At 39.8% G+C, this 23,484-nt stretch overlaps 1 protein-coding gene and 1 pseudogene across 2 annotated transcripts in view; one reads left to right on the top strand and one right to left on the bottom strand.

The window, feature by feature from the left end:
• Positions 1-16,631, top strand: part of LOC117614403 — a 27,898-nt pseudogene extending 11,267 nt beyond the window's left edge. Inside the window, exon 4 of the transcript XR_004583869.1 lies at positions 16,393-16,631. The product of XR_004583869.1 is annotated as a pentatricopeptide repeat-containing protein At1g62720-like (transcript). The remainder of the gene's footprint in view (positions 1-16,392) is intronic.
• A 1,103-nt stretch (positions 16,632-17,734) lies between these two features.
• LOC117614392 (disease resistance protein RPV1-like) lies at positions 17,735-21,969 on the bottom strand. Its single transcript, XM_034343196.1, has 4 exons — positions 21,476-21,969; positions 19,998-21,099; positions 18,463-19,509; positions 17,735-18,337 (listed from the first exon to the last, which is right to left on the bottom strand). Exons 1-4 carry the CDS (start codon positions 21,967-21,969, stop codon positions 17,735-17,737), a joined length of 3,246 nt encoding a protein of 1,081 aa, XP_034199087.1.
• Positions 21,970-23,484: the final 1,515 nt, after the last annotated feature.

Raw genomic sequence — 23,484 nt, 5'->3', positions numbered from 1 at the left:
TCGTCTACCCGTTTTTCCTTATGCCATCTCATGTTTGTGGCAGTATGCGTCGACATATACAATCTCTGCAACCTAGGTTTAAAGGGCAGATAACGCATCACTTTTTGTGGTATCTTAGTCGTTCTATTCTGGGATGTCATTTTGAACCTCGACTCATTGCATATAGGGCATGTATCCAACGTTTCATGCTCTTTGTAGAATAACATGCAATTGTTTTTGCAAGCGTGGATTTTTTCATAACCCAATCCAAGACCATGCAACACCTTCTGTGCATGTTTATGGTCTTTCGGCAAACAATTGTCCGTCGGAAGCATTCTCTTGAAAACCCCCAAAAAGTAATCAAAACACAAGTTCGACATACGATACTTTATTTTTCCGTGCATTAGCTCCACAATGGCAGTGAGAACGGAAAAGCTCTCGCACCACGGGTATAACTCTTGGTTGGCATTTTTTAACAGTTTTTCATACTGTTCAAACTCCGCACTGTCTATTGGTGTAGGCACGTCATCTTCCCCTTCCTGATTGATGTTGGTTGATGCGAATGGAAAAGCATCCTGTATAATACCCATGACTTGATCATTAGGATCCACAATAGGTTCAACATTGTCCACTCTTGGGGCATTTGAAGACGAAGCATGGTCTACTTGTTTGCCGTGAAGGTTCCAAATGCTATATGTTTCAATCATTCCATTCCTTACTAAATGAAATCCAACATTTTCAATTGTCTCAAACAACGTGTTGTTACACCTCCTACAAGGACAACGGATTCTAGTTGCACCGGGGTTGTGTCTACGTGCAAACTCAATAAAATCCTCGATTCCATCCAAGTATTCGTCTGCGCATCTATTCGGGTTCTGTATCCACCTTTTGCTCATAATTCCTGAAACCACAATCACGACACAACAATCACAACAACTTCATACGAAGTTATAATGTCACCTTATGCCTCCGGTAAGGGCCCTATCCCATTCGGGAATGCATAGTCCTGTCACGTAACCTACGGCTACATGAGATTAGATTTCGGCGTGGATTAATTTCGGCAGCATCTCGACACAGTTCTTGAAGTGGGCATAGGTATAAATACCTACGTACCACCCGAAGAACGTACCGAGATGACACCGAAATCTCCACAATCGAAACCTAATCCTGTAGCCGAAGATTATGTGACAACACTATGCATTACCAAACTGTCCAAATAATGGGACAATTCAAGAATTAATTGGACCGCAGTCATGCCTTACGCATCCATGCACGAAATCCAACTAATCTCGAACGGGAAACTACGTGTTACTAAACATAAAAATAAAAGTACAAAGTTAATTTCAATTAACTTCGTACATCACAACACATTGTGCTAGTCACGCACAATTTCACAACATTATAAACATATAACTTCACAAAAAAGGTACAAACATAACAAACAAACTTTTACAATAACATACCTTCTCAATCGTTCTCCACCAATCACTAATCACAAATATCCCTAACGAGAACAAAATTAATAGCATTAGTACGAATTTACATTAATACATTTAAACTAACGACAAAAAATACATACCTAATAAACGTACTGAATTCACAGCAGAGCAGCAGCAGGAGGCAGGGAGAGTGAGAGAGAGGCAGAATGCAATTTTTGCATTCTGCCTCTGCAATGGCAGATACAAATATGAAGACGAAGGACTTTGCGCGACGAACAAGGAAAATTCGTCGCGCGAAACGCCGTTGCGAAAACCCACTTTTCAGTCGCACAAAACAACATTTCCGTCTCGCAATCACGTGTCGACATCTGCTTTGTTGCGCGACGAACAAAATTATTTGTCGCACAAAATTCCGTCGCGCGAATACAATCCGGCGTCGCGCAAAGTGTAACTTTCGTCGTGCAAATAAAACTATTTCGTCACGCAAGAACACACCGCTATTAAACTTTACGCGACGACGGCACTTCCGTCGCGCAAAAACCCACATGCATATTGGCGCCAAAAATAAGTTTCCCTCGTTTTCTTACGCGACGGTTGATTTTTTCGTCGCGCTAAGTTGTCTTTTGAGACGAAAACTCTCGTCGCGCAAAATGTTTTTACCGCCATAAAAGGAGCCAATTTTGTGTCCATCTTTGCGAGACGAATATCAGGAATTGTCGCGCAAGATTGTTATGCGCGACGATCTCTGTCGTCGCGCAAGATTTTGTCGCCAACAACATAGACGAACCACCTTTGCGCGACGAAATTTATTTACGTCGCGCATGGACTCTTTCCGCGACGAAATTATTTGTCGCGCTAGTTATCTGTTGTTTGCGAGACGGAATTTTTTTTTCGTCGCAACAGTACTTCTTGCGCGACGAAATTTTCTTCGTCGCGCAAATAGTAAATCGTAGTAGTGATTGCATGTTTTGCAAGTTTCACATAATCACCCAAAGGAGGCTCACTTGTTTTGAAGGCATGCCAACAGAAGAGCTCAAGAGCTTTATCATCATCTAAAATCTTGACCTCATGTATTAAATTAACACCATCATCTAATTCTACTGCCTACACCAAACCAATCACATGCCCCAACTAACTTGTGTAACTGTTCCATGTCATCCACGTCATCAAGAACCAAGAGAACCTTTCTACGCCTCAACCATTCCTTTATCATAGTGACTCCTTTATCAACATTCACCTTCAAATTTTTTACCCTTAGAATGTCAGAAAGAAGATTCTCTCGTAATCCGATTGAACCTTCATGCGACGTTGACCTTTCTCTAACGTTTGCCAAAAACGAACAACCTTCAAATTTGTGGGCAATTGAATTTTAGCAATTGTGGTCTTACCAATTCCACCAGTTCCCCATACCCCTATAATACGAACATCATTTTCCCTCAAATCTAAAAGCTTGTTCATAACTTGTATTTGAGGTTGCATTCCAACTGGATGCTCTGCCACTTCCAAAGGCACACAGTTTAATACGTGTTTTGAAATCTCTTCAATGATGTTTTGGATAAACTTAGATTCAGATTGATTCCTGCCAATTGAAAAGAATATGAAGCATTTAGTGACATGGCATTTCTATATAAAATATAAAATAATAAAAAAAGGGCAAGGAACTTTATACACACAAAAAGAAGAGAATTTTGAGCAATGATGAATAAATTAACTCTGATTCCAATTCAAGTTTGTCTTATATTTTTCAACTACGGAGAAAATTAAAAACAATTAATAATTTTCACACTATTAAATAATTATTGACATAAAAAAATTATTTTCATTTATTTCTTTTTAAACAAAAAAAAATTGTAATTACTATATAATATTGCAAATGCAGAGGAACTATGCTTCGAAAAGAGAATAAGAATACCATGAAACTGTTTTCCTAGAATTTTCTATTTGACCAACTTGCCCTTTTAACCAAACTTCAATGAAATTCGAGTACGACTTCTACCGAAAATTCGGCAAAGTCTCCCTTGTAAATTGAACATTTCCCAAAGATTTCCACTTGTAAAACAAGCATATATGTTTATATATAACCCAACTGCCAACATGTATCAAATTATATCAAAAATCAAGCATCATACTATTCTGGCCTCAGGCCTCAATAAATCAAATAAATCATTATGCTAATAAAATTCATCTCAGCTTTCAGAATATCAATAATAGACTAACAATCTCAAAGACTCCAACTCGTGGCAGTACCTTGTAAAATTAGGTAGCCTACGTACCCTTACTGAGGGATCAAGCCACACGTAGTTCTTTCCTCTACTCATGTCAGTCACACAATGAAAATAAGTATGTCATACATTGAACTCCCTTATTTTAGTTTAAGAATATCTCAGAACTGAAATTCTCTCCACCTAAGCGTAACTCTAATCCTGATCCGTCAACTCCATTAATATTGTCAATTCCATCCTCGCAGGCAGGGCCGCAATCCTCGCAAGTCTCGGAGATACCCCTTCTATTCGAGCCGCAATCCTCGCAGGTCAGGTCGCAATCCTCGCAGGTCAGGTCGCAATCCTTGCAGGTCTCGGAGATAATGCTTCTAAACCAGCCACAACCTATAATTAGCTATCTATTCAACCCAAAACAGGACTAAGATAACTCATTCTCGGTCAAGACTTGTCTACATGACCATTTTATCACTTCTCAAAGGGTATAATTGCCTCGAAAAACTCACGGTTGACCGTGGTGTTAACCTGCCTATACTTGGTCAACAGGGCCCGTGGGGGCCACGATCTCCTATCACCAATCCGAGAGTCCCTAAAGATTCCAATATGCCTAGGAACACATGTCCCGAGAGTTTGGTTTCGATCGGATGGTAGAATTACTCACGATCACACGGTTACTATAAACCTAGCCTTAGGGTTGGCATTTTCGGAGTATCTGGGACTCATATTTACGATCCGTTGACTTCTATACGATCCTGGAATTATTTAGTTCAACCTATCTGAAAATGACTATGATCCAATGCCTCAAACGTATCGAGCCCAGAAATCACACAGTAGGCGAGATCCGTACGGGGTTCAAACGTTAACCAAAATGGAATCCGTAAGTACCTACGCACTCGTGAGAACCAAGGGGTCATTTTAGGACCCAAAGCGGGTCCACTGCCTGGCCCACGCACCGCCACACTCGCCAGCAGCGTGTGGGTGCCTTGAGTAAATTCTGGCGGCCGGAAAAACTCCAAACTGCCAACCAAGCTTCCTACTCTAAGTGTAAAACCCTATTTGGAACTACTTTTGTTCTTCGACCCACCCCAAAAGCTGGCTGGAAGTGGCCAAAATTGCGATCCCAAAATTGGCAGAACCCTAACTCGAAAATCAATCTGCCAAACCTAGAAATTTCTCCAATCCTACTCAACCATCAGCTAGAGCTTGAAAAGTAGTCGTAAAACCATACCTTGATTGCCGGAATTGGTGGTCGGAGGAGAAAGATCGAGAGGTTTGAATCTCGTGGAAAACAGGCCGGGTTTCCGAGCTTTTCCGACAACTGGAGCCGTTGACGACGTCGAGGTTGCGGCGACGGGGCCAGTGGGGCGACGGGAACCCACGGAGCCATTTGGCTGGAGAGAAAACAGAGAGAGGGATGGTTGTCGCGAGGAGAGAGAGGAGAGAGTTTTTAAAATATGATTTGCAAATTTCCATTTTGCCCCTCATCGTATTTTGATCGTATCTTTCTCAATACAACTCAGATTTGAGCCCACTACATATCTACGGACTCATCTGGATGTGCTCTATGCAACGGTACCACTGAAATTCCCAAATTCTTTCCCAAATAAAAAGTCAACTTTTAAACCTAATAAAATATTCTGAGGGTATTCTAGTCCTTTCTTTGAATAAAATAATAATTAAAAATTAATTAAGGATGGGGTTGTTACAAACTACCCCCCTTATAAAAAAATTTTCCTCGAAATTTACATATCCGTCGCTCGAAAAGGTGAGGGTACTGGGCCCGCATCTGCTACTTGGATTCCCAAGTATGCTCATCCAAAACTTCACTCACCAATCGCATCTCAACATCCTCGAAGCAAATATCCACAACATGCTTCTACCGGTATTATGTCATTTTAAGCCTTGCCAATATCATCCCCTATATGAATATCACCCAAAATATGTACTTAAATGCCGGGACTCTAGTACCTCTCCCGACATTTGTTCTTAAACTAAACTAAAGGGGGTGCAGTGTATGACATATTTATATTTCAATATATGATTGATACAAGTGTTAGAAAGAACTACGTGTGGCTTGATCCCTCAGTAAGGGTACGTAAGTAGCCTGATGTTACAAGGTGCAATCACGAGTTGGAGTCTTTGAGATTGCTAGTGTACTGTGGTTATTATGAAAGTGAAGATGAACTTATTTTGCAGAATGATTTATTTGATTGGTTGAGCCTGAGCCTAGAATGATATGATGCTGTTTTCTTAGATATAATTTAATGCATGCTGAGCAGTAGGGTTATATATGTATATGCTTGTTTTACAGGTGGAGATTTTTGGGAAATGTTCAATTTACAGGGGAGACTCTGAAGAATTTTTGGCAAAAGTCGTACTTGAATTTCTTTGAATTTTGGGTTAGAAGGGCAAGTTGGTCAATTGTGTCCGGCAACCGCCAAGTGTCGAACACGCACAGGGTTCGACTTGGATTCCAAAGTGGATTTGGGTCGGGTCCTGTCAATTGGTATCAGAGCATTAGGTTATATTCCTGTAGACTCAACACCATGTGTGCATCCTAGGTTTAGTATTGCTTGACATTTCCCTATGTTATTTTACCTCGTCGGCGTGGTTGAGTAAAAATGTATTAGGACGGGTTGAAAAATTTGTTGAGGTTTCCATATGAAAAACGTAATATACATGTTGGAAATAAATGGTTCGAGAGGAACTATAATAAGGGTCAGGAAATTTTTATGCCGAGGATTGGAGAAAATAAAATTGGAATGGTGGACATCTTGGATTCGAGAGCTTAGGAAGTGTTAGAGATTGCATTCAGTTTGGGGTATTATAATATATGCTTGTTTTACAGGTGGAGATTTTTGGGAAATGTTCAATTTACAGGGGAGACTCTGAAGAATTTTTGGCAAAAGTCGTACTTGAATTTCTTTGAATTTTGGGTTAGAAGGGCAAGTTGGTCAATTGTGTCCGGCAACCGCCAAGTGTCGAACACGCACAGGGTTCGACTTGGATTCCAAAGTGGAATTTGGGTCGGGTCCTGTCAATTGGTATCAGAGCATTAGGTTATATTCCTGTAGACTCAGCACCATGTGTGCATCCTAGGTTTAGTATTGCTTGACATTTCCCTATGTTATTTTACCTCGTCGGCGTGGTTGAGTAAAAATGTATTAGGACGGGTTGAAAAATTTGTTGAGGTTTCCATATGAAAAACGTAATATATATGTTGGAAATAAATGGTTCGAGAGGAACTATAATAAGGGTCAGGAAATTTTTATGCCGAGGATTGGAGAAAATAAAATTGGAATGGTGGACATCTTGGATTCGAGAGCTTAGGAAGTGTTAGAGATTGCATTCAGTTTGGGGTATTATAATAAGCATAGTTTAAAAGTATACCATTGTAGAGGGGAGTATTGTCTTAGGTTGTTTGACCATCTAACCTATTAGGATTAGTATGTGGTTTAGGGGCAAAGGGGAAGCATTATCACAAGGGAAGTGTTCGAGTCCGTAAAGTCGACAAAGAGAGTTGACTAATCAAGGTGGCAAGGTTAGTGAGTGGACTTTGCTTTCATAAATGGTTTTATGCAATTTAAATTTATTATTTGATCTTGAATAAGTATGCAATAGATCGAGGGCTTCCTAGTATGTGTTGCTAAGATTAAGTATTTTATTTATTTACTGCTGAGTTGAGAATACTTAAAGAATAGTAGAAATAAAGATTTCAGAAATCAGATAGGATGGTAGCAGAGTTTTAAGATTAGAGGAGTTAGTTTTGTTTATTCCAAACCATCTAGGAAGTCATATTTTCTTTAATCGCCTGAGGTAATCAAGTATTTTAAGTATTGTCTTCGGTTAAGTCAGCATGCTTGACTTTTTCCCCACGAGGCTTAGGGATATTCGAACTGTGGGAGTGAGAGGTGCAGCTCGGGTGGGCCCAAGATAGTTAAAGTAAGCAAATCTCATAGGAATACATAATTTTTGAGACATTTAATTGCACCACTTTTCGAGACATTTAATTGCACCTTTAAGTCATGGAGGGATGCCGAAGGAGTACTTCAGAGAGTACTTAGGGAAGATTTGGAAGATACTCATAGTCCCCTCTGCAGTAGGCGAGCAATATTCAAGTTGCTTATAACCATGAGGAAAGCTGAAAAGTTGGATGCACTGAATCCGCCGAGATGAGGTAAAACTTGGTGGGAGCTTTCACAAGTCAAATTATTTCATAAAAGAAATTATGGGATGCAAAATTGTTAGAGGAAATTGAAAAATAAGTTACAGGGGAATGAGTGAATTGTGAGCTTTTGTTTGATTATATAGGCAGTGAGGTTGGCAAAGCCCAAAATGATCCACCACCGATAGAAGTAGTATGCAACAATTGGTTTAAGGGTGTTGAGTATGTCATGGGTGAGTAAGCATTTCTGAAATTATTTCCTTGGGAGTTGTGGTGAGGCTCATAGAACAAGGGAAGTTAAGTTCCTATCATATCAAGTTGTGGAGGTGGTTACTTAAGAAACCGAGTAGTAGATAAGGGTCCAGTTCTTTACCGATTCGAGTGGCAGTTATGAAATTTCGAGGACGAAATTTTCTTAAGGAGGGTACTTTGTAACAACCTGATTCTTAATTAATTCTTAATTATTATTTTATTCAAATAAAGGACTAGAATACCCTCAGAATATTTTATTATGTTTAAAGTTGACTTTGTGACTAGGAAGGAATTTGGGAACTTCGATTATGTCATTGCATAGATCACGTCGAAACGAGTCCGTAGACACGTAATGGGCTCGAATTCAAGTTATCACGAACGAAATTCAATCAAAATTCCTCGAGGGGCAAAACCATAATTGAGAGAAAATCATATTTTTTTTAAAATCTGATTCTCCCTTCTCTCTCTCTCTCTCTCTCTCTCTCTCTCTCTCTCTTTTTCTCTCTCTCGCTACGACACCCCTTCCCCTCCGATAGTTTTCTCCAGCCGGCCTCCCCTTCACCTCCAGCCACCACTTTCTGCCATCAATTTGTAGCGTAGACACCTTGATTTTAGAATTGGATTTCGGTCGGTTTTGGGATCACAATTCCAGCCACTTCCGGCCAGTTTTCAGGGTTGGTCCAAAAACAAAAGTAGTTCCAAATAGGGTGTTAAGGTAGGAGTTTGGGCTGGCGGTTTGGAGTGTTTCCGGCCGCCGAAAATTAATCAAGCCACCCACGCGCTGCCGGCACGTGTGGGGTGCGTGGGCAGGATGGTGGCCTAGCATTGTGTTCTAAAATGATTCTTGGTCCTCATGAGCGTGTAGGTTCTCGCGGATTTCGCCTATAGTACGATTTCCGGCTTTGATACGTTGGAACCGTTGGATAATAGTAAATTTCATATATGTTGATCTAAATAATTCCAGGATCGTGTAGGAGTAGACGGATCGTAAATCGGAGTCCCAGATACTCCGAAAATGCCAACCCTAGGGTTAGGTTCACAGTAACCGTCCGATCGAGACCAAACTCTTGGGACATGTGTCCTAGTTATATTGGAACCTTTAGGGACTCCCAAATCTGTGACAGGAGGATGTGGGCCCTGCGGGCCTGGTTGACCAAGTTTAGGTGGTCAGGTCCCTTGGTTGACCGTGAGTCTCCCGAGGCAATTATATCAATATCCTTTGAGAAGTGATGAAATGACCATGTAAACGAGTCCTGACTGAAACTGAGTTATCTAAATCATGTTACGGGTTGAATAGATAGTTATTTATGGGTTGCGGCTCAGATAGAAGCGATATCTCCGAGGCATACGAGGATTGCGGCTCGGATAGAAGTGGTGTCTCTAAGGCCTGCGAAGATTGCAGCCCGGATCAGGAATGGGGGTACGCCTAAGTGTAGAGAATTTCAGCTCTAAGATATTCTTAAACTAAACTAAAGGGGGTGCAGTGTATGACATATTTATATTTCAGTATATGATTGATACAAGTGTTAGAACTACATGTGGCTTGATCCCTCAGTAAGGGTACATAGGCATCCTGATGTTACAAGGTGCAGCCACGAGTTGGAGTCTTTGAGATTGCTAGTGTACTATGGATATTCTGAAAGTTAAGATGAATTTATTTTGCAGAATGATTTATTTCATTGGTTGAGGCCTGAGCCTAGAATGATATGATGTTGTTTTCTTGGATATAATTTAATGCATGCTAAACAGTTGGGTTATATATGTATATGCTTGTTTTACAGGTGGAGATTTTTGGGAAATTTTCAACTCAAATTCGGCTTTGGAATCCAGGCCGAACCCTGTGTGTGTCCGACACCTGACGGGGTGCCGGGCACAGATGACCTAATTGCCTTTCCATTCAAAGTTCGATAAAATATCAAGCTTAACTCCTACAGAAAATTCGGCAAAGTATATATATACATTCCAACAGTTAAATCTAAGTTCTAGGGCAGGTTATCAGAGCAACCACTAAGAAATTACAAAAGGAGTCAACTCATTTCAGAAGAACCCTACATCAGAATGGGGAAGCGCGGGAAGTGGGAAACGACCCTGGGGTGGATCATTGTGCACGCCTACTGCCTGTGGGTGCAAAACGTTGAAAAAATGTGAGTGGATCAAAAACAAAATTTTAGAAAATAGTATAAGAACATACTAACCCCACTGTAAAAACAGTTATAAATACTGAATCAATATCCTCATATATACTCGTACTGAACTCATGCATTCATATATATACACATATTACTAAACATTAATCCTGCTGGAAGACAATGAAGTAAAATTCAACCTATCACCTGAGTACACTTATTTAATTCCGTCAATTCCCTTCATTTCTATCTATTTCTCGTGTCACCGTGGTGAAACACACTCGCAGGACTCAGGTTAGCCTAATCCGCCCTCCTTGCAAGACTCAAGGGACACTAGGCCCGCTCGAGCTGCATCCCTTGCTCCCACAGTTCAAAAATCCCTAGCCTGATCCGCCCTCATCTTAAAACTCTGCCACCATCCTAACCGATTTCTAAAATCCTTATTTTTACTATACTTAGGTACTCTCATCTCGGCAGCAAATAATAAAATACTTAACCTTAGCAATACATGCTAGAAAGCCCTCGATCTATTGCATACTTATACAGATCAAATAATGAATATAATTTGCATAAAATCATTTAAAAAGCAAAGGTCCACTCACTCCTGGCCCGAGCTAGCTGGACCTTTTGACGGTCCTTCATGAGGGTCGGTCCGAGCCCGTGTGCCTGATTAAAATATCATGAATATTTAATTAATAAAACTGCTTGGTAATAAGCATTTATTTAACACCCTGACCCCCTGGCTCCTAGAAGTGCATGCACTAACTTTAGAATCCTTCCTATGCCCACAAAAGCTTTCCTTACATTTGGAATGATTGAGAAGTGCCTCAGGACTCAAAGTCCCAAAAAGTCAACCCAGGACCCCGTGGGCTCACAACCTCACAATTATGATTCGGAAGGTCCTAGAGGTTTCAGAATACCTAGGACACAAGTCCATAGAGTTTGATCTCGACCGGACGATCAGATTGACCACGATCGTACAATTGGAAAATTATCATAAATATAACCCTAGGGTTGACATTTTCAGAGTATCCGGGACTCCGATTTACAATCCGTCAATTCCTACACTGTCCTGGAATTATCTAGTTCAACATATTTGAAAATGACTACGGTCCAAAGGCTCAAAAGTATTGAACTCGGAAATTGCACAATAGGTATCTGTTCGGGGTTCAAACGTTGTCTGAACTGAAATCCGCGAGTCCTTTGCGCTCGTGAGGACCAAGGGATTATTTAGAACTGAATGTGGTCCCCACCGTGCTGCCCACACGCCTCCACACGTGCTGGCAGCGCGTGGGTCACTTGATCAATTCCGATGACCGGAAAACTTCAAAATTTTAAGCCCAGTTCCTACCCTAGGTTCATAACATGATTTGGAGCCACTTTTGTTCTTGGACTTACCCCAAAAACTGGCCGAAATTGTGATCCCAAAATCAGCCAAACCCTAACTCGAAAATTAACCTGCTAAACCTAGAAATTTCTTAATTGCTACCCAACTAACAGCTAGAGCATGAAAAAACAGCTAGAAATCCATACCTTAATTGATCGATTTGGCTGCCGGAAGAGAGAGAATGAAGTCAACGAAATTCCTGTCAAAATCGGCAATTCCGTCACGATTTTCGGTGGATTTCACGGTTGCTGGCGGCGGGTGAAGGTCGAGGTGCAACGGCGGAGCTGGGCCGATTGTTTTGGCTCTGATATTGCGGCTTGGGGTGGTCGGTGGCAGAGGCTAGGGTGTAGGGAAGGGTTCGGCCGGAGCAAAATTTTGAAGGGGGGTTTGTCACACGAAGAGAGAGAAGATGAGGGTGTTTTAAAATTCCTAAATTCCAAAATTGCCATTTTGCCCCTCGCAGTATTTTGATCATAATTCCTTTGTTAAAATCCCGACTCGAGCCCACTACATGTCTATGGACTCATTTCGTCGCGCTCTACGCAATGGTGCAAGCGGAATTTCCAAACTCCTTCCTGGTTAAAAAGTCAACTTTTTCCTTACTAATTTATTCTAAGGGCTCCAGAGGGATGAAACAGACGGAGTAGCAGAGGCGTGCGGTGAATGATGAAACGCCTTTTTGTTTTTTCACAAGTTGAAGTGAAAGAACAGGAATGCCCTTTTCTGTGCGTAAAAACCTTTATTGATTTTCTTTTCTTTTTCTCTTATAATATTAAACTAGCCTCTTAATACGCGTGACAGTTGATTTTATATTTATATATCATAAAAATAAAATTTCTTATCTATAATTTTTAATTTTCTAAATATATATTAATCTTCCAAGTTGACAGGACCCGACCCAAATTCTACTTTGGAATCCAGGCCGAACCATGTTCGTGTCTGACACCTGGCGGGTGCCGGACAAAAATGACCTAATTGCCCTTCTATTCTAAGCTCGATAAAATATCAAGTTTCACTCCTACGAAAAATTTCGGCAAAGTCTCCCCTATAATTTGATCATTTTCCAAATTTACACCTGTCAAACAAGCATATATATACAATCCAACAATTAGATCTAAGTTCTAGATTTACACCTGTCAAACAAGCATATATATACAACCCAACAGCCAACATGCGTATACATATACAATCCAACAATTAAATCTGAGTTCTAGGGTAGGTTATCAAAGCAACCACTGAGAAATTTCACAAAGAGTCAACTCATTTACAGAAGAGCCCTATATCAGAATGGGGAAGCGCGGGAACTGGGAACGGCCCTGTGGTGGATCACTGTGCACGCCTACTGCCTGGGGGTGCAAAACATTGAAAAATGTAAGTGGACCAAAAACAAAGTTTTAGAAAATAGTATAAGAACAAATTAACCCCACTGTAAAAACAGTTATAAAAACTGAATCAATATCCTCATATATATACTCGTACTAAACTCATGCATTCATATATATATGCATATATTACCAAACATTAATCATGCTGAAAGACATTGAAATGAAGTTCAACTTACTACCTAGGCATACTTATTTATTCTCACCAAAACCCTTAATTACTATCTATTCCTCGTGTCACCATGGTGATCCACCCTCGCAGGACTCAGGTTAGCCTGATCCGCCCTCCTCGCAAGACTTAAGGGACACTAGGCCCACCTGAGCTGCATTCCTCGCTCCCTCAATTCGAATATCCCTAAGCCTCGTGGGGCAAAAGTCAAGCATGCTGACTTAACTGAAGACACTACTTAATATAAATAAAACTATCTCCTCTCATCTTAAAACTCTGCCGCCATCCTATCCGATTTCTAAAATCCTTATTTTTACTATTCTCTAGGTACTCTCATCTCGATAGCCAATAAATAAAATAATTAACCTTAGCAATACATGATAGAAAACCCTCGATCTATTGCATGCTTATACAAATCAAATAATGAATTTAAATTGCACAAAACCATTTATGAAAGCAAAGGTTCACTCACTCCTGGTCCGAGCTAGCTGGACCCCTTGAATGTCCTTCCTGCGGGCTGGTCCAAGCCCGTGTGCCTGATTAAAACATCATGAATATTTAATTAATAAAACTGCTGGGTATAAGTATTTAAATAAAACCCTGACCCCCGACTCCTAGAAGTGCATGCACTAACTTTAGAAATATTTCCTATGCCCACAAAAGTTTTCCTCACATTTGGATACTGTATGAGCATCGAACAGATTTTGCATATTGTGCAATATCCAGGTTCAATAGGTTCAGACCGTTGGATCGAACCCAAATTCACGTATGTCGTACCTCGTATTTCTAAAAAAATGTGGGATTCGACGGATCATGAATCGGAGACCCGGATACTCCGAAATCGTGAACCCTAGGGTTAGGTTTACAATAATTATCCAATTGTACGATCGTGGTCAATCCGACAGTCCGATCGAGATCAAACTTTCTAGGAGCTTCCGGATTAGAATTTAGAGCTCGTGGGCCCACGGGGTCCTGATGTTGACTTTTTGGGACTTTAGCGCTTTTTGAGTCCCGAGGCACTTCTCAACCATTCATCAAAAATCAAGCATCATACTATTCTTGCCTCAGGCCTCAGGCCTCAATAAATGAAATAAATCATTATGCTAATAAAATTCATCTCAACTTTCAGAATATCAATAATACACTAACAATCTCAAAGACTCCAACTCGTGGCTGCACTTTGTAAACTTAGGCTGCGTACGTACTCTTACTGAGGGATCAAACCACACGTAGTTCTTTTCTCTACTCATGTCAATCACACACTGAAAATAAGTATGCCATACACTGAACTCCCTTATTTTAGGTTAAATTCCTGTAGACTTAGCACCTCGTGTGCATCTTTACCCTAGTGGAGTGCCTGACGTGATAGCAGATTATTTCATTTTCCCGGTATGACTGAGTTTAAGGCATCCATAAGGGTTTGGAAAATTTGTTGAAGTTTTCATATGAAAAACATAATATACAGGTTGAAAGTAAACGGTTCGAGAGGAACTATAATTGGGGACATAAATTTTTATGTTGAGGATTGGGGAAGTAAAACTGGAGTTGTGGGTATGTTGGATTCGAGAGCTTAGGCAGTGTTGGAGATTGCATCCAGTTTGGGATGTTGTAGTAAGCATAGGTTACAAGTATACCATTGTAGCGGGGAGTGTTGTCTTAGGTCGTTTAACCATCTAACCTATTAGGATTAGCAAATGGTTTGGGGGCAAAGATGATGGTTTGGGGGCAAAGATGTTGTCAAACTCTCGAGACATGTGTCCTAGGCATATTGGAACCTTTAGGGACTCTCGGATTGGTGATAGGAGGTCGCAGGCCCCGCGGGCCCTGTTGACCAAGTATAGGCAGTTTGCGACCTCAGTCGACCGTGAATTTTTCGAGGTAGCTATATCCTTTGAGAAGTGATAAAATGGTCATGTAGACGAGTCCTGACCGAGAATGAGTTATCTAAGTCTTGTTTCGGGTTGAATAGATAGTTAATTATAGGTTATGGCTCGGATAGAAGCGATATGTAACAACCCGATCCTTAATTAATTTTTAATTATTATTTTATTCAAAAAGTTGACTTTTTATTTGGGAAGGAATTTGGGAATTTCAATGGTACCGCTGCGTAGAGCACATCGAGATGAGTCCGTAGACATGTAGTGGGCTTAAATCCGAGTTGTATTGAGAAAGATACGATCAAAATACGGTGAGGGGCAAAATGGAAATTTGCAAATCAGATTTTAAAAACTCTCTCCTCTCTCTCCTCCTGACAGCCCTCCCTCTCTCTGTTTTCTCTCCAGCCGAATGGCTTCAAGGGCTGCCATTGCCACCTCGTCGCGTCACCGGCCACGAGACCAGTCTAGATTGGACCACCACCACCTCAGCTCTCCATTTCATCGCACCCCCGACGTCGTGGACGGCTCCAACTGCCGAAAAGCTCAAAAACCCAGCCCGTTTTCCCCAAGATTCAAACCTCTCGATCTCGCTCCTACGCCACCAATTCCGGCAATCAAGGTATGGTTTTACAACTACTTTTCAGGCTCTAGCTGGTGGTTGGGTAGGATTTGAGAAATTTCTACATTTGACAGGTTGATTTTCGAGTTAGGGTTCGGCCAATTTTGGAATCGCAATTCTGGCCACTTCCGGCCAGTTTTTGGGGTGGGTCCAAGAATAAAAGTGGTTCCAAATAGGGTTTTACTCAAGGCACCCACATGTTCCCGATGCGTGCGGCGACGCTTGGCCCAGGCAGTGGACCGGCTTTGGGTCCTAAAATGACCTCCTCGTTCTCACAAGGGCGTAGGTACTTACGGATTCCATTTTGGTTAACGTTTGAACCCTGTATGGATCTCACCTACTATGCAATTTCCGGGCTCGATACATTTGAGACTTTGGATCATAGTCATTTTCAGATAGGTTGAACTAAATGATTCTAGGATCGTATAGAAGTCGACGAATCGTAAATCTGAGTCCCAGATACTTCGAAAATGCCAACCCTAGGGCTAGGTTTACAGTAACCTTCGTGAGTAATCCGATTGTCCGATCGAGATCAAAGTCTCAAGACATGTGTCCTAGGCATATTGGAACCTTTAGGGACTCTCGGATTGGTGATAGGAGATCGTGGGCCCCGCGGGCCTTGTTGACCAAGTATAGGCAGTTTGACACCTCGGTCGACCGTGAATTTTCCGACGCAGTTATATCCTTTGAGAAGTGATAAAATGGTCATGTAGATGAGTCCTTATCAAGAATGAGTTATCTAAGTCTTGTTTCGGGTTGAATAGATAGTTAATTATAGGTTGCGGCTCGGATATAAGCAGTATCTCCGAGATCTGCAAGGATTGCGACTTGGCCTGCGAAGATTACGATTTGGCCGGCGAGGATTGCAGCTCGGATAGAAGGGGTATCTCTGAGACCTGCTCGGATTGCGACCCGGCCTGCAAGGATGGAATTGACGGTATTAATGGAGTTGATGGATCAGGATTAGAGTTAAGCCTATGTGGAGCGAATTTTAGTTCTGAGATATTCTTAAACTAAAATAAGGGAGTTCAGTGTATGGCATACTTATTTTTAGTGTGTCACTGACATGAGTAGAGGAAATAAATACGTGTGGCTTGATCCCTCAGTAAGGGTACGTAGGCAGCCTAAGTTTACAAGGTGCAGCCAAGAGTTGGAGTCTTTGAGATTGTTAGTGTATTATTGATATTCTGAAAGCTGAGATGAATTTTATTAACATAATGATTTATTCGATTTATTGAGGCCTGAGGCCAGAATAGTATGATACTTGATTTTTGATATAATTTGATACATGTTGGCAGTTGGGTTATATATAAACATATATGCTTGTTTTATAGGTGGGAAACTTTGGGAAATGTCCAATTTACAGGGGAGATTATGTTGAATTATCAGCAGAAGTCGTACTCGAATTTCATTGAAGTTTGGTTAAAAGGGCAATTTGGTCTTTTGTGCCCGGCACCCGTCAGGTGTCGAACACGCACAGGGTTCGGTTCGGATTCCAAAATGGAATTTGGGTCGGGTCCTGTCAAGAAAAGTATTTTCATTAAACCCTAAACCGTTTCTAGAATAGAAAAGTATTTTCATTAAACCCTGGAAATAATTAAAAAGAAAGAAAGTGTCCAAATTAGGAAGCGAGGAAAAAAAAAGAAGGCCCACCATAACTAATTATACAGTGACTGTATTTTCAACATCCAATACACAAAACGAACATAAACGAGAAAAGGGAGAAAAAATAGCCAAAGAATAAAAGGCCAACCTTTGATTTGGTTCCTAAGAGTCAATTTTTAATGTATCCGAACTATGTCTCCCTAATTTATTTTTTATTTTTTTTTTACAATTGTTGCAGATTTTTTTTTTTTTTAAGGGGGAATTATTGCAGATTTATAAGGAGTATAACTAGGGTTTAAACTACTAGTTATTTATGCCATTAGATTAATCTAATGGTTTATATTGAATAGTTGCTCACAAAATATCATTTTTAGGTCCTTAAGTGAGTGCGACTGCAAACCGAAAAATAAAAATAAAATAAAAATAGAAAGTGGTGTAATCATTACTAATTTTGTGCTGGAAGGGGAGGCTAATAAAAAGTTTTTTTAAAAGAAAAAAAAAGAAGTGATGCGAACTCACATTGAAATGCAGAGGGAGGTAATCTTTTTTCTCTTTCCGGGTCGAACTTCATCATCAGCAGCATCTAATTCTTCTTCATTTTCATCATCATCACCATCCTCTGGCATTGAGCAAAAACCAAAACCATCCTTTGGCATGCTGTTAAGAGACAGGTGGACCCCACAGCTTTTGAAGAGCCCTCTGCCGCCTTTGTAGGAAACATTAATAATTCGATGAATAAACGACTTTAATTGATCATCACTCCTTCGCTTCGTGTGAGCAGGTAATGGAATTTTGCGCGGTACTGCAGTATAGCGCAGACCCACATGACCTGCCCCTGTCAATCCTTCTGACACTGAGTAGTCATTACCAGGATACGTCGAATTCAAAATTGACAAATAAGGAAACTGCACCCTAATAAATGATTCCGTAGGTTCACAAACAATACACAAAACCAAGTTCTCCAATCCGGAAGTCCAAGGAATTTCAATCGGTAAGTCCAACAAGTGATCGTTATCATTTGGAAGAAGTACACCTACGTCCTTGCGAAAACTCAACGACTCTGGAACTTCACTGCCTGGAAGTAAAACATTAATAAAATGTTCGGTATTAACTGCTGCCTGTAACACAAGACAAGACAAGAGAGGCATATATTAATTAGTCATGCGTGCATGCTATAGCATTAACAATACATGTAATGTATGCGTATTATATAGAAATTAAGAGAAAAAGATATATACGTCACCTGATTCACTAAAATATTTGCCATCTTTGCAGCGTCCAACCCTATATTATCGCATAGCCTATGGCAATTGGACAAATTCATGTACTGAATATGTTGCATGTCTTCGTCTTCCAATATCTTTGACAATGTTGGAAATCTTTCCAGTGATATGCAATCAGCCATATTGATAATTTCTATAGACGCTGGAAGTTGTCCTACAATTTCTACAAGCTTCTTGCACCCACTCAAATTAAGCATCTTCAAGTTGACAAATTTGCACACAGGAAGACTGACAAAATTGCTTTTGGATAGATCAATATCATTAAAGTTCAACCAGCAACAAAAATTCTCCAAGGAATTAATGTATGATACATTGCACTCTTGCATCCATAATGAAAATTGAGGAAGTGATTCTGCACTCGATAAAACTTTAGAGATCAATTTATTTGGAAGTGTGACAAGTTTCAGGCATCGATTCAGGTTTAAATATGTGAGATTTTGCAACCCATAAATACTTTGTGGCAGATTTGCAAGGTTTTCACATCCTTCTAAATTTAAAATTTCAAGCGCAGTGAAATCTCCAATTGATGAAGGCAACTCTTCTATTGCAGTTCTTTCTAAAGATAACTTTGCAAGTGCAGTTAGATGTCCAAATGAGGAAGGCAACTCTTTTATATGAGTTCCACATAAGAACAAACATTTCAGCCCAATGAGATGTCCAATTGATGCAGGCAACTCTTTTATAGCAGTTTCGGCAAGGCCCAAATGATATAAGGATTCCATTTTGCCCACAATTTCTGGGAAACTCTCCAACTTTATGCAATCGCTAAGATCCAACCATTTCAGAGATTTCCACCAAACTTTATTTGGAAACTTGGTGAGTTCACAGCAGCCACAAAAATCCAATTCTTGAAGTTTATCAAGATATCCCACAGATGGATGAACCTCAACTAAACTTTCACAATAACTCGCATTCAAGTACCTTAAGTTTGGGCTGCCGGATAGGTCGGGGATTTCAGTTAGGAATTCAGAGCCCATGAAATTCAAAGATGTCAACTTTGTCAAATGCTGTGAAACCAAAAAAGAATTGAAATAATAATAATAATCAAATGGATAGCGTTAAAGAAATTTACATCAGTTAATAAACGAGACCTCTTAAAATACCTTCAATCCCTCCCCTAGTTGTTTGATGCGGCTGTAAGGCAGATTGAGCAACCCTAGTCCCTTTGGACGAAAATTGGGTGGAAAAGATTGGAGCGGACATCTATACCAATCAAGCACTCTCAACATGTTTGGGAGACAACCAATGTCTCCAGAAAGACATACGTTATGGTTCATGAAAATTTTAAGATTTTTCATCTTCAAGAAGCAGTCAACATCCATGAATATCTCATAATCCTTTTTAGGGGAATTTAACATGATGCCTACGATTTTTTTTTTCCCCTAACATAAAAAAGAAAAGGGACCATTGTTACAAAGTATTTAATAAAAAACATGCACCAGTTTCAAATTCAACTTTTCTTCCAGATAAAAATAATAATTATTATTATACTTACAGTATTATTAGTCAGAACATGCTCGACATCTTCATGAAACCACAATCTGCTACGTCCTCCGGCTTCAGTGGGCGACTCTTGCTCAACTATGTCCTTACCCATCTCTTCTAATAAGTCATGCATCCGAATATAATCTCCATGTTCAACACTTATAAGGGCCTTTTCAATGAGTACTTCAATACCATACCTAGGGCTGAGGTCACAAGCTTCTAGTATTTCTATCACATAGTTTCTACTTTTACCCTTAAAGAAACATGCGATGTCAAGGAAAACCTCCTTGACAATATCATCCACGGTATCATAACTTATTTTGAGAACATCTTGAATTTTCTTGCTTTTGAAACCATCCAATGCAGCTTCCCATTTATCTATACTTCCACCACATAGACAACAACCGAGAACTTTCAAAGCCAAAGGAAGGCCTTGAGCATAGCGTATTGCACGTTCTGCAAGTTTCACATAATCACCCAAAGGAGGCCCACTTGTTTTGAAGGCATGCCAACAGAAGAGCTCAAGAGCTTTATGGTTATCTAAAATATTGACCTCATGCATTAAATTAACCTCATGAGCAGTTAACAGTTGCTTATCCCTTGTTGTTATGATAATTCTACTGCCTACACCAAACCAATCACGTGCCCCAACTAACTTGTGTAACTGTTCCATGTCATCCACGTCATCAAGAACCAAGAGAACCTTTCTACGACTCAACCATTCCTTTATCATAGTGACTCCTTTATCAACATTGGTCACCTTCAAATTTTTTACCCTTTGAATGTCAGAAAGAAGATTCTCTTGTAATCCGACAGAACCTTCATGCGACGTTGACCTTTCTCTAACGTTTGCCAAAAAGGAACAACCCTCAAATTTGTGGGCAATTGAATTATAAACAGCTTTAGCAATTGTGGTCTTACCAATTCCACCAGTTCCCCACACACCTATCATACGAACATCGCTTTCCCCCAAATCTAATAGCTCATTCATAACTTGTACTTGAGCTTGCATTCCAACTGGATGCTCTGCCACTTCCAAACAAACGGTGTTTAATACGTGTTTTGAAATCTCTTCAATGATGTTTTGGATAAACTCATATTCAGATTGACGCCTGCCAATTGAAAAGAAAATGAAGCATTTAGTGACATGGCATTTCTACATAAAATAAAAAATATAAAGAACATTATACACACAAAAAGAAGAGAATTTTGAGCAACGATGAATAAATTAACTCTTATAAAACTGATTCCAATTAAAGTTTGTCAAGAATTGGAATCAAAACCAGTTTTATTTTTAAAATACACGATCTTATATTTTTCAAATAATAAGTATAATTTTTTAAACGGAGAAAATTAATTTATTAATAATAAGTATAACCATAATAATTTTCGCACTATTCATTAATTATTGACATAAAAATATAGTGGCTATACTCATTACAAACAAAACAGAAGGAAAAGCATTATATAAGGGGGTTAGAAATTTACTCGTCCAAAGTGAACCCTGACAAAGATGCTACTTGTGAAAGAGCTGCCCTCCATTTGTTGACCTTCTGCATGTTTTCTTTGTATTTGCACTCCATGTTAGCCAGTGCATCCCCGAAGCTACCTCTCTGATTCCGTACATTTGATGGATTCACCTTGTAAAAAACTGGTATGACCAGTTGTTGTTTTGATTTCTTGCAGTCAAGAATCTTAACAAGTTCATCCAAACACCACTTTGAAGAGGCATAGTTTTTAGAGAACACAACGACAGAAATCTTTGATTCTTCAATTGCTGTGAAAAGCGCGCTTGATATTTCTTCTCCTCTTATGAGCTCATCATCATCCCTGAAGGTGTTAATGCCTTGTTGACATAAAGCGCTATACAAATGGTCTGTGAAGTTGTGGCGCGTGTCTTCGCCTTTGAAGCTCAGAAAGACATGGTATTTCCATGATTTGGTGAAAGAAGCAGAAGAAGAAGAGGCTCCTCGGTTGGCCATGGAAGCCAACATAATTGTTTCAATGTTTGCTTCTCTCTGGATTCGCTAAGCCAAATATGAGTCTTTTTTACTTGAAGAGTTTGGATGTGAGCAAATGTAAAAGGCAATGTGAATTCATGAAATGGTGAGCAAGTGTCGCTGAAACTTCCGGTCTTCAGTTATTGATGCGTAGAAGAGCCCACGACTTCCTGACACAACCTGCCTGTCAATGCTTGTTGAAAGTTAAACCAAGACCACCGGATATGTTATGTTTATTGCAACATGTAACTAGTTTTTTATTACTATAGGAGACATGCCTCTAGTTTCTAGGATGTTTTTGTCTTTTTGCTTAAAAGTCTCACTCTCTCAGAAGAGTTTGGGTGCGACCAAATGCAGAAAACGTTCTCTTTGCTTTGCATCTAATGTGAATTCATGAAAAGATGAGGAAGTTTACTTTCAGTTTCCCAAGAATGTGGCTCACAACGGGTGAGCAAATAAAATATAAGAGAGGATAATATTTACAATGGTAATTTAATAAAAATATATGGATGGATTTAATAAAAATACAGTCTCGATCTCTTGGACCACAGGAGTCTAAGAGATTGTGATCACCCACCTTTGGATATTAATTCAATGGTTCAAAAAAGTTTTTAAAATGAGTGCAAGAGTGAGTCAACCGTTGAATTTACATCCAACGGTGAATGACCACAGATCTCTTGGACCCCTGTAGTCCAAGAGATCAAGACTGATAATTAATAATAGTTATTCTAAATAATAAATATTATAATAAAAAAATGTGAGAGCATGCACATGCATCTGAAGATGCGCCCAAACCAACCCTCTTTTTCTTTCTTTTGTAATTTTTATTCTCCCCATATCTCAACTCTCCCAACACCTCCATTTTTTTATTTTTTTTCCCATCTTCTTCCTTCCGACACTTTCCATCTCTCCCTTTCTTTTTAATTTTTTTTTCCTTCTCTCTCTCTCTCTCTCTCTCTCTCTCTCTCTCCTACTTCTTCCTCTGTCACGCTGCAATTTTTTCCTTCTTCCTCTTTTGCGCGTCTGCCATATCTCTCTATATTTTTTTTTTCCATCTCTCTCTCTTCTCTTCCTTCTTCTCCTTCTTCCTCCTTTGCGCGTCTCCCACATCTCTCTATCTTTTGTTTTTTGAAGTTTTCGTGTGGGTTTAATTTCAGGAATGGTTTTGGGTTTTATTTATGTGTGGGTTTTATTTATGAGACTTAATTAGAAAGCTTCCATCTCTCAACCTTCTGCTGAAATCATTTTCATATCAGACTTTTTTATATGTGAAATTATTTGGTTAAAAGTTTCAACTCTTATGGAAGGATGATATATGTATATATATATTGCTTATATCATATTTGACCAAGCAACTAGAACCAAATCTAAGCATGGCAAAGAGTCCCACATTGGAATATTACAAGATATGTAGCCTCCCCCTCATCTATAAAAGAAGACCACTCTCCACTTATGAAGGGATCCCCTGGGCTGAGCTTGATATTTAGTCATGGCACT

The sequence above is a fragment of the Prunus dulcis genome, chromosome 1 (assembly GCF_902201215.1).
Source record: "Prunus dulcis chromosome 1, ALMONDv2, whole genome shotgun sequence".
Lineage (NCBI taxonomy): Eukaryota > Viridiplantae > Streptophyta > Magnoliopsida > Rosales > Rosaceae > Prunus > Prunus dulcis.
Note: the sequence above shows the minus strand (reverse complement) of the source record. Positions and strands in the feature narration are given on the sequence as shown.

Bases quoted from the DNA above. Each gene is read 5' to 3' on its own strand.
- LOC117614392 (XM_034343196.1), bottom strand. From the start codon at position 21,969: ATGGCCAACCGAGGAGCCTCTTCTTCTTCTGCTTCTTTCACCAAATCA. The intron at 19,510-19,997 runs GTAAGTATAATA...TTGGTTTCACAG, and splicing joins ATGTTCTGACTAATAATACT to CATTTGACAAAGTTGACATC. The intron at 18,338-18,462 runs GTGACGTATATA...CTTGTGTTACAG, and splicing joins CAAATATTTTAGTGAATCAG to GCAGCAGTTAATACCGAACA.